Below are 17,121 nucleotides of genomic sequence, written 5' to 3' on the forward strand. Positions count from 1 at the left end.
GAATTTTAAGTGACACGATCACACACCCATGCGCGGTATATAAGGCGGCGGTCAGCAGCATTGAGTTAATTCGTGACGGCACTGCAGTTAAGCAACAGCATTCATCGAAATAGTTCTAGGTTCCTCAAAAAACATATGAAAGATCTGTGCAGCTATACTGTAGATTTATCTCCCAGTAGTATGGCGAGAGGACAGACGAGATCTTTGCATACTTTAGGGTAGCTGCTACGCAAATCCCGCGCATGGTATTTCAGCTGCGTGTTTTGGAATAGCTGGAATGCGATAACCCAGGAACCGTGCAACAGTGTTAAGTGACAGCGGCAAGTGTAGAAAAACGCGGCACCGTCAGGGCCACCGAAACGATGCTACTGAAATCTTTGGAATGCACAACAAAAGTACTACTGCAGTGAACATTTCAGCACCAGCATTTAAAACCTGACCATTCGCTCAGATGACCTAAGCAAGTAGATCATATGCTAGTTACAGTTGTGTGCCTTCAAGGATCGGTTTCGCATGTTTTGCGTCACTGCGATTTTGCGCCTCACCGCCGTTGGAACAGGTGCATGTGTGGTGAGATCGGTAAACGCCTTTTATCGTTCATCTCTGATTATATGAATCGACACCATCCTCATCCGTTCATGATCACATTTAAACAAGTTACCTGACGTAAAGACTTTCGCAATGCATGCCTTCAAGCGTATATACCCAGACAATGGTAAGCGGCGACGGCGGTGGCGGGTGGTCGTAACTCCACGTTCGTCAGTCACACGTGATTTACCCTATGCCGCTCCACGGATACAATGGCTTTCAGATGGACTTTGTCGACCTCCCCCCCCCCCCCATCTCGCCACTTCGTGCGCTCCTTCCTCCCACACGTCGGGCTCCGGCCAGGCGTGTCGGCATCCAAGGCTTGGACCGCACCACAGGAAATCCTGCAAATGGTGTCGAAAACATCTACAAATAACACTGACACAAAACATTCAGGCACCCCACTAGTTCTTTTCATGCGCGCAAAATGGCTGTTGTAGTGGACGCACCCTAAACACCACTTAACAACCAGTAGTTCCTTTCATGTGTCACAGGTTCTCCTCGAGCATTATAAGCTGAGTGAGACAGGTCACCTCGGTCGCTTAACGAAGCAAGCGCGCGAGGGCTGGTTGTGGCTTTTTGCCATTGCCCAGCAATAGCGGTACATCACATGTTTACTTTTTCGATCAGAAACTGCACCTCCAATTCAATAGCCACTGCACCGGAACAGCTGAAAAACAAGAACATCACTACAGCGAAAAATTAGACGGTGAAAATGGAAAACAAACAGCTGATGCAGGACAGACAGACATCAATACAGCTAATGATCTGGGACCGTACAGAATTAAAAGAGCATTGTCAAAACAGATTGCTCTCAATTACGCCGACGCATCTCTATTATCGATAATCTAATGTCGGTTCTGCAGATTAGGACTGCGCGGGCTGCTCCGATGCACCAAACGTTTCGCGTGCCCTGCAGTACGGTGACGCGGCCAGGAACAGCGGAATACTGGTCAAAAACGACATAAGGGCATGTCAGGGAGACCAGAGGACGCAAGGAAACATCTGCTGGATTGACATCTGCTAGAAAGACACCAGTTAGAAAAATACTTTTCGCGGACAAAAAATTCCACACAAAACAGCAGACAGGATTTTGTTTTGCAAATGTTCCCTTGGGTTCTTGACGTTGCCATCGGAGCGGAAAAGTACATCATGTTCAGAGAACGTGCTTATTGTATCATTACTACCAAGACGGTACGCCTTTTCTAAACACGCCAACTCTTGCAAGGATGACGCAGTTTCACCGTGACCGGACCCTTTTGTTCACCGACATTCTGAAATTTCCGATGTTGTTGTAATTTGATTTTTGTTTACCGCGCATCACAGAACGTCGGCGCGCAGATGATGTAGTGGCAGTGACGACGCTCAATCTGCTGGGGCGCTGGTCGTCGATGCTTATAACTTCGTCTAATTGCTGCGCTCGAGATTGGGTTCATGCCAGCGTCGCTGGAAAATGAATGATTGCATCGTAAATGCCGCGGGAATTTCCGAGGCAAGGTGCGCAAACAAATCCAACACAGATGGCCCTGGAATTCAGAAGAGATTACAAATGACTCGGCGTGCTGCACAAGCATGACGTCAACTCCGTGGCAAAAGACCAAAACGGTCGGAAAGAAAAATAATTCCCCAGAGCTCAACGCATGCATAACTAAAACTTGTGACCCATTTCCACCTTAGGCTGGCAGACATCGTGGTGGTATGGTTCTGACACGGTTGCCTTGGTTTACAACACACGCAACCGTTGTGATCAATGCAATTGCGACTCCTCCCGCCGTTCGTCGCAAGAAAGGCGAAGCACGGCAGACAGCGTAAGTCCGACCCACGCCTCCACCGTCATCGGCCGCCAGACACCGGCGTTGCACGGCAGACAGCGTGAGTCCGACCCACGCCTCCGCCGTCATCGGCCGCCAGACACCAGCATTGCACGGCAGACGGCGTGAGTCCGACCCACGCCTCCGCCGTCATCGGCCGACAGACACCAGCATTGCACGGCAGACAGCGTGAGTCCGACCCACGCCTCCACCGTCATCGGCCGCCAGACACCAGCATTGCACGGCAGACAGCGTGAGTCCGACCCACGCCTCCGCCGTCGTCGGCCGCCAGACACCGGCGTTGCACGGCAGACAGCGTGAGTCCGACCCACGCCTCCGCCGTCATCGGCCGCCAGACACCAGCGTTGCGAGTCGCCAGTTGCGCGGACCCCGGCGTCGGTGATGAATTCCAGTGGCAGAGCTGCGACATCCGCGGCGGCGCGATCCGCCCCGTCCCTCGAGCTGCGGCAGCTCGCTCCCGGCGCTGGACGCCAGCGAGGGACATCGGCCGGACCCACACCGTCCTGAACGTCAGCACGCGCCAGCCCGGTCCACGACCCCCCGACCACAGCCAGAAGACAGCAGCCAGTTCAGCGCAGCCCTCCCGAGCACAGCGAGGTGGACCCAGCGCGCCTATATCGCTTGGAGCTTTACGAGGAGCAGCCAGCTCCATGCCCTGCCGTGACACGATTAAAACACGGCGGCCCACTGTCCACCATCAGGGGACACCAGCCCGGTCCAGGCCGCCGGCGTCAACACCAAGTCACGGCGTCGCAAATCACCCCGGTGGCTGGTAGGTGGCCGGTCCGGGGCCCTTGTTTCCGAGACCAGCATCACGGAACGCGTCGGACGTCCGCAGCGACCGTGCGAGAGGAGCTGTGGTCGAGAGGTGTGCGGCTAATCTGCATATCAATTACTGTCTGAATACGTCAGCATTCCAAAAGCAAGTCATCTACGATGTAATCTACGAAAGATTGCGATCGCATCAGGTTTTCGGAAAAGACCGCACGTTGCTGGGCCTGGGCCCAGGTTGGGCGGTGGTACAATCGGTCCTCCAGCCCACACAGACTAGACCAGAACCACTTTGCTGTCACAGGCGAACGCAGCACCACTGTGGCCCAGAATTCAGGCCCCCAGCGTTTCCACCCTCCCGCACGAAACACGGTTTAGGCTCCGGCTATATTCAAACACTCAGGCACAATTACAAAATATCATCATGGCATATAAAGCTCACAAAACTTGCGGGACAAAACATTCTCTATGTTTTAATAAAAAAGACGTCACATACACGGACTCTATGCGCTAGCAGCTCCGGGCGGCCGGCCGGTCGGTGTTCTGCTGACCTGGCCTGGCCTGATGCTGCCCGGACGGGAACAAACGGCCACGCCACAGCACGCTGGCATACGGTGCGCAGTCAGAAACCCTCGGAAAATCAGTGAATAAGACAGGATCGGTCCACTCGCGCACCGGACAAAGTTACAGGTCGCCGCAACGCACTCCGCAATGGCGACAGTCACCGTACAGGCAAGCAGCACTGATTCTACACGAAGAGAACTAGTCTAAACACGGCTGCGTAAGGTGGCCGTTGTCGCCGCGGGCGCCTGCTCGGCCGCCGACGGCCGGCGCTCCGCCACCCTGTCTGCGTCGCCGCGCGCCGGGACTCCGTCACTACCGACTACTGACTAAGCGGCCCGGGCCGCTGGCCACTCGGGCGCTGGCGCCGCGCCGCGGCCCGCCTCCTTTGTACTGCGTGCGCGGCCAACGCGCCCGCGTGCCGCGGCACCGGCCAAGGCAGAGCGGCCGTGCCGAGCTGGCCGCCTGATTAGCGCTACCTGCGGGAGCTGCGCGGCCGCCACACAGCTGCGGTGCACATCACAGATCGGAAAATACTTTGTGCACGCCAACACACGCTACGCCTTACCACTAGTGAATAAACGGCACGGGCGCTGGCTAGGCTAGAGCGCGGGCACGCGCGCGCGCGCGCGGCTGACTGGATCCGAGCAGCTGCAGCCGTCCTCCGGTGACTAGACGGAGAGGACAAGCGCGAGCTCTCACCGCGGGGCGTCGCGCGGCGACACTACAGCCATCACTGACTATGGCGCGAAGGCCGGGGCGCGCGGCAGGCCCTCTGGCTCGCGGGGGGCAGCTGAGGCCTCGCGCCAGGAAAAGACACAAGACCCGCCGCGCCACGCTTCCAATCTTCCAACAGCGAATACATGATTTTCTGCCGCGGCACCCAAACAGGGCTGCGTGCGGACCTGGCGAGGCGCTGCCGTCTCCGGCGCTGGGGGCCACGGGCGGGCGGCCGGCCGGCGCGTCCGTCCGCTGTCCCGGGAGGTGCTGTCCCGTCTGCGGCGGGGCCGGTCGGCCGCGACCCCGGACCCCGGGGAGCAGGCCGCGTGACCAGCAGATGAGGGAGGCGAAGCGCGGTCGATACAGCCAACACGGAGCCGGCGGCCGCCGCCGCCGCCGCCGCCCCCAAGAGGAGCGTGGGAGCGTGGGAGCGTGGGAGCGTGGGAGCGTGGGACCCGGGCCCGGGCGGATCGGTTACCACCGACGGCGGTTGAGCGCGGCCGGGGAAGGCACGGCCGCGCCGCCGCCGGTCCGGTGACGCCCCGGCCGCACCGGCCAGACCAGAGCACGAGCGTCCGGCCTGCCTGGCCGCCTCTGCCAGCGGGCGGCAGCGGCCGGCGCACGGCGTGACCATCAGTCACGTAGCGCAGAAAAAAGCGTGAAAGAAGCGGCGACGGGACGCCAAAACAGCCACCGCTGACGGCAGAGGCCCGCCAGCGCGCCGCTGCAATGAAACCAATTACCGAACCGGGAGACTCACCAGATCATAATTTGAACTCCTGGTGTACCGAAGGCCGCCGCGATCATTGTGGTAAGCCACGCTCGATTCGGCGCTAACACAGGCGCGAATCGGTCGACGCAAAAGGAGCCAAAAACGCGGCGGTTCGCTACGAAGCTGAAGCGATCAGCTGCACTGACACGCGCGCGCGGCAGCCGTGCTGCTAGCCGTTCACTGCCGGATGGCGAGACCGACAGCGGAGCACGCGACGCTCTCGGATGGCACGACGGGCACCGCTGGAGCTGCGCCAGAGGCGGAAATGCTGCGCACGGGGCCGACGTCTGTAGCCGGCCGGGCGGCGCCGTCCCAGGGGATGGCGTCGCACACCGGGACAGAGCGCGCGCATACCCGCGATCTCGACAGGAACACAGAGCCGCATACCAACATCAAACCAACTGGACCGCAGGCCGAGTGAATAGGCCTTAGTAATGTCGAGGCGACTCGCCGAGGTGCAGTGAAGAACCGTTGCAAGGGAGGGGGCGGCTGGGTATCATGACACCAGCACGACACACCCACCGAGCCGTGGCAAGGAGCCTCCACCGGCGGCGGCACGGCCGCTCACCGCCGGCAGTTACCCGGGACGATAGCCGGCCCGGTCCAGGACCCCGCCGGACGGCCGGCCGGCCGGCAGCCGGGCGCGCCCCTCACTGCCGGCGCCGCTCAGTCACAGTCCCCACGCCGCGGCCAAGCTCAGCGAGACCCGTCGGCTGGCGCGCCGCTGACGCCGCGTCTGCGCCTCACACCAGCAGCGGCACACACCGGCGCGCGCGCGCGGAGGGTCGTCCAAGACGGCGCGCCGCCCCGCCGGCGCCGGACTCTCCAGCGGGGACGACGTGGCCAGACTAGCGCGGCGTCCGTGGTCGCCGCCGGGCGTCGCCGCTCGACTAGACTGGCGGCTGCGGTCCCACACTCGCAGCTTTGACTGTCACATTCGAACGCGCCGCCCACCGTCCGCTGGTCCGTGGCGCGGCGCCAGCGGGGGCAGGTCTCTCCACAGCGTCGGCGGGCGCCGGCGGCTCGGCCCGGCACGCGCTCCACACTTCGCGGCGTCTCGTCTGTGCCGGCCGCCGGCGCCGAGCGTCCTCTTGCGGTCCGATCCGAGCTGGAGCCGGCGCACTATGTACAACAGCGGCTGTCACTAGCTCACTTCAGCAGCAGCTGCAGCGGCCGCGGCTCGCACGCGGCCGATGTCAGGTGGGCCGGCTGCGACTGCGCCGCCTGCGTCGACATGTCCAGTGCATGCGACGTGTTGACGGCGCCCAGCACGTGCTGGGGCAGCAGCACGTGCTGCGGCAGCTGCGGCTGGAAGCCGAGCAGGCTGGGCGGCTGCGCCGGGTGGTGCGGTGGCGGCTGCGCAGGCGCCGCCGGGGCCGCCTGGTGCTCGTCGGGCTCCCGCTTGACGCCGTCCTCCGGTCGGCCGCAGTTGGGCGCCTGCTGGTGCTTCTTTAAGTGCTCCTTGCGGTTGAAGGTGCGCTGGCAGGCGCCGCACGAGAACGGCCGCGTGCCAGAGTGGGTCGACTCGTGGCGCTGCGGGAAACACAGGACCAGGCGTGAAAATGCCGAAAGCGACACGACCAGCGGCGGCAGACTCCGGTCCCCGCGCACGCTCCGAGGCCACGCTGGCCGCAGCGGCAGACGATGGCCACTTACTCGGGTTGTGAGGCGGCGCCCTTGTGTACCAGGGCAAGCGTGGTACCCCCACACCGACGCTCACAGACATCCGCGAGGCGGCGACGGTGCGCAAGCACAAAACAACACAAACGAGGCAGTGGCTCATCCTAACATGCCCTTGAGTATGCCAGTACGGTAAGTAAGGGTGGGGCGGGGGGCGGGCACGATCGTGGACCTGGATCCGATGCCGTGTTGGTCGGCCAAGGGCGGTACGATCGCGGACCTGTCCCCGACGCCAAGGCGGTCGGTCGAGTCTGCCGTGCGGGCGCCACTCGGCGCCGCCGGCCACGCATGCTCGACACGCCAGTCAAACACATCAAGGCCGCGCCAGCACACAGACCATCCCCGACCTACCACAGGCCGCGCAAAACACGGCACTCCAATCAGCCGGGGCCAACACCCAACTAAGTCAAGCCGCATCCACGGCAATCACCGTCAGACGGCAAAAACGACGCTGCCAGCGATCTACGGCTCTAACTAATCAGGAGTTCGACCTTCCGAACCTGTCCAGCACACTGTTGCGAGCGAGCTGCAGCCCGAGCTAGTGCAGCCTGCCATGACATCGGCCGCCCCATGGGGTGTGTGGGGGACCGCGCAGTGTGGGGGCCGCCCCATGGCTGCCGTCGCGCCCGCGCCGGCACCCGCCGACACTCGCGCCGCTGCCCCCCCCCCCCCCCCGTCCCCTTTCCCACCTGCAGGTGCTCTTTGCGGCTGAAGCGGCGGCCACACTCGCCGCAGACGTGGTTGCGCGGCGCGTCCGAGGGCCGCCGGGGCTGGTGCTGCGGCGGCGGGTGGTGAGACGGACCCGGCTGGGGCTCAATGCCGCCGCTGCCCACTGCTGGGGAAACGGGCGCTCAGTTATGACGCGGCACAGCTCGAGGGATTCGGTCAGTCAGGTCAGCGGTCAGCGAGGTCAGGGGTCAACAAGATCAGGGGCCAACGAGGTCAGTGATTAGCGAGGGCAGGGCTCAACAGGGGCAATGGTCAACGAGGCCAGCCCGCTGACGTGAGGTCAGTCACGTCAGTTCAACGAGGTCAGGTCACTAATGTCGGGTCACCAAGGTCATCTCATACAAGTACGGTTCGTGGGGAGCGGACAAACCCAGTTCGCCAAACCGGATAAGTCCTCCAGCAACGTAAGGTCAGGCAGGTCAACAGCAAGTCGATCAGATCAGCTAAACAGATCTTGCCACGCCTTCGTACGCCACTTCAAAATTTAATGTCAGGTCAAAACTGTCATAATTATTAACAGGCGCCCGGGTGGCCGGTTGGATACCATTCGTTCGGGTGGGCGGATGGGTGGGTTGGGCTTTCAATTTGACCCCCCGAGATCTCAGGAACTTAGAGAGTCAATTACACCGAATTTACAGCTTGTGTTGGCCTGTACCTGAACTCAATCAATTCATAGTTTGAGGTTACTAAATCACGACGGGTCAAATAAAAAAATGGGTCAAATAAAGTCAAACAAGGTCAATCTCCAGTTTGGTCTCCAACGACCCCTAGAACCTACTGTTCTAAGCAGACCACATGATCAGTTAAGATCAGTGACCTTGTTTGAGGTTTCCAGGGTCATGGTGACCGGAATCACGCAAGACTGCATCGGGTTTTGCATTTGAATAAGCGACAAAGATTACTCTAGGCAGTATGTTCCAAACATAGAAATTTTGACCTGGACCATTTTAAGCCAGTGACCTATTCTGATCGGTAAGTGCATGGAAGATGTATAATACGGTTCCTGTTATCAATAAATTCCAAACAAGGACCGAGAAACTAACTCATACGGCAAACCCAAGAGTACTAAAACAGAGTCGCTTCAACCTTGGTCTAACCTTCCAAACTGACCTTAGGTCAATGGGATGTTTGTTTAATTGTCGCGTTGCCTAAGAAAGTATCTCAGAGATGCATGGTTTCGTCTCACACTCCCCTGTAACATCAGATGGAACGATTCCCTAGAAATTAACTCCGCAGAATCCACGGCCTGGCTTTGACCCGCCGTAAGTCAGCGATCTTACAAGGTGCAGCTAAATTTTCAATACCAAATGATCCGCCCTTCAATTGTCTACAGCTACGCAAAATTTGGCGGGGCTGCGCCGCGCCGTTCGGAAACCATTCTGGAAAAACCTTGGGGGGGAAGGCAATTTGACCCCCACCCGAGCGCGTGTTAAGTCACGCCATCAAATGTCAACAGATTCGATCATACACACAAGGCCAGCTAAGACAGGCACAGCTCTCCCCGCCTGATATCCTTGTCATTAAATGTCAGACATATTCACGGCTGACCCGCCCTGCGATGGGCCAGAACGGTGGCGCCGGCGGCGGGGCGGACGGCACTCGTGTGCAGCGTCCCATGGGATGACGCCGGCTGGCGGGCGGGGAACGCGGCGCACACAGAGACGTCCCCCAGACAAGGGAAGCACCTACAAGGCAACGCCCAAGCCGAAGGCGTCGCCCCAAGCACGGCGAAGTTGGCTGATGCTCAGGCACACCAGAGCCCCCTTCAGGCCCAGCCAGCGCCGAGCCGGGCCAGACGAGCACGGGAACGCCCTCGTATCGCGCTACCCTCGGTCAAATGCCACTAAGCCCCGCAGCGAGCTCGGAGTCGCAGTTGTGGCCCTCCCTCGGCCGTGTCCCCTCTCCCTCCCCACCCATCGGAGCCCGACTGACCGCGCGGAGCCGCCGCGTCGGCGCGCCTCCAGCCGTCTCCGGCGGCCGGCCTCCACTGACCGGAATCGACGCTGAGGTCGGTGCCCTCCAGACTGACGAGCGGCGCCGCCGGTTGCAGCTGCACGGCCGGCGCCGCCCGCTCCCGGCTGGGCGCTGCGCTGCCGCTCTTCGTGTGGCTCATCACGTGTTTGCGCACGTGCTCGCGCCGGAAGAACGCTTTACCGCACAGGTAGCAGACGTGCTCCTTCTTGCCTGCGGGCACGGCGGAGGAGAGCGTGTGAGGGGAGACGCGCGCTAATGGCAGCAGCTGGCGCGGCGGCCAGCCGCGTGACACGCTCGGTACACCTGGCTTCTGGACACGTGCAGAGGCACACACACGTCCAAGAGTACACGACGAAACGCATACAGTTTTGAGGTTCATGATTTCCGCAATTCACTTGTGGTGTGCGTATCTCCGCTACGTCCAGCACGTCCAGTTTGGGTTGTCAATCGATCAGATTAAACAATTAAACACGGAGATATGCCATGTCCAAGGAGAAATGTGCATTTGGGAAGCAGGTACCGAATGAACATGAATATCAAAATGCGTACGGAGGGGGGGGGGGGGAGGCAGTATCCGTGGCAAGCGAGTCATACTTGGGACGGAGGAGCCGTCTCAGCTATTACACGTAGCTCCGCAAGTCACCTGGCAACGCTCGGACCAATGAACAGAGCATTCCTGACCGGCACATCACTGGTGATCGAGATCCCAACACAGCAGCAGCCGAGACGTGGTTCACAGTTCTCACATCAGCGCGCGCGACCACGGCCCGTCGCCGTGCTCCCCTGACCCGGCCCCGTCGGGAGGCGTTCATATTGTCCAAGGTAAGAAATGTCCTAAAGGTACAAAATATCCAAAATTCATAATGTCCAAGGTAAACAATGCCCAAGACGAGAAGTAACTTCCAAAATGGTGCAGAGTGGAAGGGGGCCGTTTCATAATGCCAAATGCACAGAATGTCCCAGGTACATAATGTCCAATGTACGTATTGTCCAAGGTACGGAATGTCCAAGAACCAGAGCTTCCAAAATAGTTTTTGGAGCGGCCGTCAGGGTGTGAATAATCGCCCTTATTGGTAGGCAGCGTTGCACCGCCCAGCGTCGCCCGCGCGCATACAGTCGACGCCAGTGCGAACACTACAAGACATGGAGCTACACTACAGCTACGCTACAAGAATGTGGAGCGCTGAGGGCGAAAAACGGGGGGGGGGGGGGGTGGGGGCGGGGAGGGACTCAAACCTACCCACGCCGTCACATGTGCGCTGGGCGGCACGCGCTTATTGATTGAGCTACGGCTGCGTTTCTGGTACTTGGAAGTCCCACCAGTCCAAGAGGAGGCACTGATTCACAAGTCATGAGATCAACAAGTCATAACATCAACAAGACAAGTCCGCCAGGCTGAGAGGTGTCTGTGCTTAGTTTTTTTATATCTAGGAAGTTGGTTTGTAAAGTGGGCGAAATCTGAGGGCAAATTCGGTTTTTTAGATATGCTCGCCCTACACGGGAAGTCTGTGACATTGCCTCTGTTCATCGCATAAAGGCAAACCCAGAAATATCACTCGTTAAAAGAAAAAGGTAACGCTTACACGTGTGGCAACCGTAAATGTTTACAACTGTACTGTAACACACACACGCGCGCGCGCGCACCAACGCACGCACGCACGTTTTTTTCTCACAATTATGAAATATATGCCAAAAACACAGGTACGTCAGTACACCGGGAGACAATTGGTTACGTCAGGATTCTACGCCAGTATTTCAAAAATATGGTGATAATTCAACAGTTCCAGGTAGTGCACGTGGTCACCTGCGAATAAGTTGACGCAAAACGAGCAACTCAAAAGGCCTGTGAATGATCGCAACTGTTGCAACTCTGTGCATATCCTGACAAGAAAAGTATTAAAATAATCAAGCATGCAAGCTTTCATATCCTAATGTTAGGCACACGGCACTATAAGGTTTGCAGGAGACATCGATGGCTAGGTCGGAAGGTTTCGATGGACTGCATCAACAGATCAGAAGGCAATTCGCTACAGGAAATCAGTGTCCAAATCAATCAGCAGACAACTATTGCTGAACGTACCTCACCTGAACAATGGCGCTAACAATCAATATTTCACGATGGTGCTTGCGAGTTTATCCTCTGCCAAAAGTTCACCGATACGCAGCGATTCCTATATCCTTGGTCTGCGTTGTCTTATGCCGTTGCTGAAATGTGCGCTTAAGAGTTTAAGTATGTTATAATTTGTGCCATTGGTGCATGCATGTCGAGTATTTCTCTTATCATGAGCGTACGCTCTCCGTACACATGTGTGCCCAGGTGTCCATTAAACAAGCCTGGGGGCCATGCATTGTTCTCACATACAATTTCACTGGAACAAGATTACAAGACATTTGTGTACATCCTGTGCGTACAGAACCACACATCATACATTGTGTATTTCGCTCTATTCTGTACATTTTACTTTTGGTCCACTGAGACCATGGGTGTAGGAACGCGGGGCCAGGGGGCCATGCCCCCCCCCCCCCTCTTCAAGGTGGGAGGCCAGCAATGTTAACTGCTCCCCCCCCCCCCCAACTTCTCGGATTAAGGTTGCATTTTACTTACTTTTGCACAACATTTAACATGCATGCCGATTTGCCTAGTTCACCAGACATCGCCCTTGCGATGCGTCATCTTTTTCGTCCGCTCATTAGCCATCGCTTAGCGCTACGGCCGCACGGACTGGAGACTGCAACGCCGAGCGTCGAGGCTGTTGTCGCTATGACTTGGGAGCGCGCATGTTTAACATCATATTACGTCGTCTTCTTATCAGTAATCAGTAATGACAGAATCTTGAGCATATTAAGACGAACATGGGTTAGCCATGTTAATACAGATTAGGAACCCCATTTCATCTACAATCTACGGTCAGGGAGAACTCAATATATCTGAAGAACACAGAAAAACACGGAACTAGATAGAGTCCATGTGACAATGATTGAACCATCTGAGGTGATCAGGGATGCTGTTGCGTCAAGGAGGGTTCCTGTGCTGATCCGGGGCTAACTGCGCGGGTCAGAGAGCCTCCCGTGTCAGGGATGGGAACAATGTGATATGATATATCCTTCTCATGGCTTCCGGACTGACCAGGAGATTCCGCCCCGTGTCGCCAGAATGATAGCCAGAAGACACTTTGCGATGGGACGGAGTGGCCCTTCAGGCCTTAACAGGACACGGTAATGTACCCCTGATGTTCTACTCCAGAGGCCCCTTGCCCGGAATGAGATAAAGGAGTCGCATTATTGTGGAGAAGAGCGGGATCTCATTATTGTTGAATGGGATGGGTCGAAATAAGCTAAAAAAATGAGCAAGTTCATGCCATGTTTGCCTGAGAACGTTCATTTTCCAGAATGCACTAGCGAAGAAAATTACACCAAAAGGCTTAAACATACCCGCCCGCAACCCCGAGAGCAAGGAAAATGATGGTCTGGGTTGCAGCTTCCGTAAAACCGAAAAGTTTCGGCCCCTGCAAGTGCTACCCGACGGCGGGCGTCGTGTTAATCTGTCTTCTGGGTAGATAAACACTTGCAAAAACACGAAAAATAGAGATCCTACCTTCTCTCCTCCAGTTCAACCACCAGATTACAGCCCCACTTCACGGTGCTTTACGGGCCAATTCGTTCTTTTCATCAGTCAAAAATTGTACGCGTGAAATATGCGCTCAGACTGCCTTCTTACTGTACGATCTGATGTCATGAAGCATTCAAGAATACAATTTTTCAGGAGCGTCGTCATTTTCGTCCACCCGTTGGCCACAGCTTAGTATCGGCTGCTAGGCCGACACTGCGCAGCCTACGGAGACTGCAACGCCTGGGGTCGAGGCTTGTGTTTCTAAGATTTTAGAGTGCGCATGCGCATCAAAATTACGTCACATAACTTGCATTAATAGTCGGTTACAGTGTTTAAAGGCAATCACTTGATAAGCGTCATCATTTTCGTCCACCGGTGAGCCACGGCTAAAGGTTAGCTACTGGGCAGGCGCTCCGCGCATTAAGGACACTGCAACGCCTGGTGTCGAGGTTTTTGTTGTTAAGATTTGCGAGTGCGCATGTTAAAAAAGCATGTTACATAAATTGTATCACTAATAGATTCCAACTGAAAGGTGAACATTTTCAGACAAACAAGGCTTGGCCATGTTAATACACGCTGTTGACCACTCGATCTGCAATCAAATTTCATCTTCAAATATGGATCAAATACATCGATCTGCAATCTACCTTCGCAATGTCTCAAATGTCTGCAGAACCCAGATGAAAATTTTCACAAGGCTTCTGAATTCTATCGGCTTAGAAAGGGTCGACTGAACCATTGTAAATTAAGAGCGCCGGTGATCTATTCCATGTGTTCGTTCAACGCCTGATTTCTGCAGTTTATTGACCTCAAAATACAAACAGAATTGAGCTCACAGTAGTTCCTGGTTTCTGTTCGGGTTACAAGGTAAAAATAACAATAAAACGAAGGACACAGTGTCATGTGTTAACCAGAAAGCTATATCCAGGGATTTGGGGGGGGGGGGATCACCATAAGATGGGCTTTTATCAACCCTGTGTCCCCCCCCCTGGCAAGGCTCTGGCTACGCCCCTGCCTACTCATAGAAGCAGATCAAGTCGCGTACGTTGCATGATGGACAATGAAGTGTCCGTTGGGCCGATCCATACCTAAGGCCGACAGCTTCCCGGAGGCTACTTTTCTGCGATGGTGTGGTATAAGGGAAGACAATTCCGAAAAAAATACTGTTGCAGGTGTCCAACACACGTTTCATACACCATGTAGTAGTAACGCTGATCCAAAAGTATGTAAAAAAGTAGCCATACGATCAGCTCGCAGTCAGCCATGCCGGAGACATCCGGGCCAGGGCAGTGACCACCGACGGCGGACAGGAGCAGGGCCCAGATGAGGAACATATAACAGATGGGCCTTATAATGTGGCTTGGTTCTTAAAAGCACTGCGAGCCATCGATCCACTTTCAAAATTCTCGCCAGCCTACGTCCAGGCCGTATTTTGGCATTTACACTGTGGAGGCAGATGCCTCCTCAATGACCCAAAATGCCTACCCGCTCGTGCAATTTTGCTTCCCCAGGAGGGACAGTGTTAAACTGGATGAATAATCTTGGGGAGCTGGATAGCCTCATTTGCCAATTAACAGTAAGTCGAACAAGCAAGATTGTGCACCAGTGAGAAACAGCTCTAGATGCACATCTAGCATGCCCCTGCATGCCAGCCCCTTTCCCGCCGGTCATCGGGCCCGCTTTCCAGAAAAAGTTCCTGAAGTACACCCTGAGCCTGCCCCCCCCCCCACTTTCTGAAACGTTCCTACGCCTTTCACTAAGGCATATATGACAAGCTTGATGAAGTTTTTGTGACAGTCCATTTTCTATCCATTTCGGCGAAGAAGCCTGGCATGAGAGAGTTCCATGAACCAAAACGCGCAAGTGTCAACGGCGTGTCGCATGTGCGATCATGGTTTTATATGGCATATAACTGGAAGAAAAGATGAATCCAGACATAGCATAGACAATAAAGACTAGCAGGATGATAGTTCAGATACTATCACTACACGCGAAAACACTAAACGTGACAAAGAATGCAACAACTTGTAAGAATACTCCGTTTACAGCATGAATAGCGTCCGTATAGTGAGCATAATCGAGGAAAACTTGATAGCATATCATTCTTCGGTATTACACCAACTAAGTGCTTCCTGATTGTTTCCAAAAACCATCTCACAGATTTGACAATAGCCTGGTGCTCTTCGCAAACTCAGTGTACAACTTGAACGTATAGCTGTACGTAACAGCCGCGCACCACCCCTAGCTATAGCATTGTTTTTTATTCATTAGCCTTTCGAAATGAGGCTTAAATCAAGGTTGTACATCTGATATATTCACAAAATTTGTTACATCGGAGCTTAGGAGGCTGGCTGGTTAGATTTATTTGCTGAAATTAGAAACGCCACCCCAACATGTCTGTCATACCGGCACGGAGCGCTCAATAAAGTTGATTGCTTCCTCGGCACCTTATTTGTAGTGCCGCTAGATGAGACCTAAACCACAGCAATACGCTTCAAGCCCGTGGTGCCCCGATTATATTGCACTTCGCGTCGGCAGCCCCATAACTTATCAACAAGCAGCCACGAAATCTCAAATATTAGGAGCGTTGCACGCTTCTTCTGGCCTTCAGTCGTGTGAGCATATGTTTAAAATTGAATTAAATGGGAAGTGCTCCTCGTTTTCCATGGCAATATATACCCGTAAAAACGAGTGTCCAGTGCCCCTTGTATTGCGCCTCTTCGATGTGATTCCTCTTCAAGTCCAAAAAGAAACCGTAAAAATGTGGAGTAAACGCATTGTGCATATGTAGAGCACGTCTTTATAGATGACGTAATGTGAGAACAGGGGTATACCGCTGAACCTACCGGTACACCTACCGGTATACCTACCACTGTGCAGCGGAATTATTGCAAACTGGGCCGGATCCAGTATTTCGTGAAGGGGGAGCACAAAACATTGCGGTGCGCCCTAGAGTTTGGGCCTCCTCCAAAAAACAATAGTGCCATTAAAGTTTAAGAGAAAAAGCCGATATATATTACATCCCTCGCCTTTTAGCCAAAGTGGTGCTAGCTTTTGGCCTTATTGTTTTTTAAAGCTTTTTAGCCCTCGTTTTCTAAGGACTGTGCAGGGAACCTTGGGTTCCAATACCTACATTATTTGTTATATGCATGTAGTACATGCATATATATATATATATATATATATATACATATGTAAATATGTAATAGTAAATACAGGTCCCCACGTGAACAATATGCACATTAGGGTAGCATGACTAGCAGTCTTCATCTTAATTTCATTCTAGTTGACCGCTTCAGGAAACCCTAGTGTTCCGCTGGGGTAAAAGTTCGTCATGTATGCGCCAAAGGATTGAAAATGAAATGAAAAAATGGGATAAAACATCAAATCTCCAGGAACTTAAGTACAAGGACAGTTCAGGTGGGATAATAGAAGTGTAAGATTCCAGACCGGTTCATTGGACACCTCAGTGGCGCACGTATACGGAAGGTGCGCACATCGTTGAGAGGAAAACATGATAGGTAAAAAACGTTAAGTATACCTAATATCGAATTATGTAATCCCATCGCGTGCGTAGTTTGATAGATGCAGCATTGCACAAGAAGCACTACCTGTAAAGAAGACATTTTAACGGCAGGAGACAAGTATTCATAGATTTAGACCGTTGCGCGCAATCGTCAGCTTTGTTCGAGGCATGAAAGCATGCATCATCTTGGAACGTCACATGAGGAGCGTTTTTTCATGTGATGTGCATCTAGAAATTGCGCTTCAGTCATTGCCTTCAACACCTTGAACTAATTATTGGTGCTGGTCACCTATGACTTGAAATCTAACCGCCTGCCATATTGAACAATGATATTCACTACTGACCACGGAACATTTTT

General features: G+C 54.9%; 1 protein-coding gene across 1 annotated transcript in view; it reads right to left on the reverse strand.

Annotated features, from left to right (window-relative positions):
* Positions 1–3,564: 3,564 nt before the first annotated feature.
* The window catches only part of LOC119095344 (zinc finger protein CKR1), a 35,904-nt gene continuing 22,347 nt past the window's right edge, over positions 3,565–17,121 (reverse strand). Inside the window, exons 7-9 of the mRNA XM_037218198.1 lie at positions 9,646–9,837; positions 7,614–7,759; positions 3,565–6,777 (exon numbers count right to left, since the gene is read on the reverse strand). Of these exons, the coding sequence (XP_037074093.1) occupies positions 6,394–6,777; positions 7,614–7,759; positions 9,646–9,837 (722 nt within the window). The 3' untranslated portion in view covers positions 3,565–6,393. The remainder of the gene's footprint in view (positions 6,778–7,613; positions 7,760–9,645; positions 9,838–17,121) is intronic.

Source organism: Pollicipes pollicipes, unplaced genomic scaffold (genome assembly GCF_011947565.3).
Source record: "Pollicipes pollicipes isolate AB1234 unplaced genomic scaffold, Ppol_2.1 Scaffold_4219;HRSCAF=4965_pilon_pilon_pilon, whole genome shotgun sequence".
In the NCBI taxonomy this organism is placed as follows: domain Eukaryota; kingdom Metazoa; phylum Arthropoda; class Thecostraca; order Pollicipedomorpha; family Pollicipedidae; genus Pollicipes; species Pollicipes pollicipes.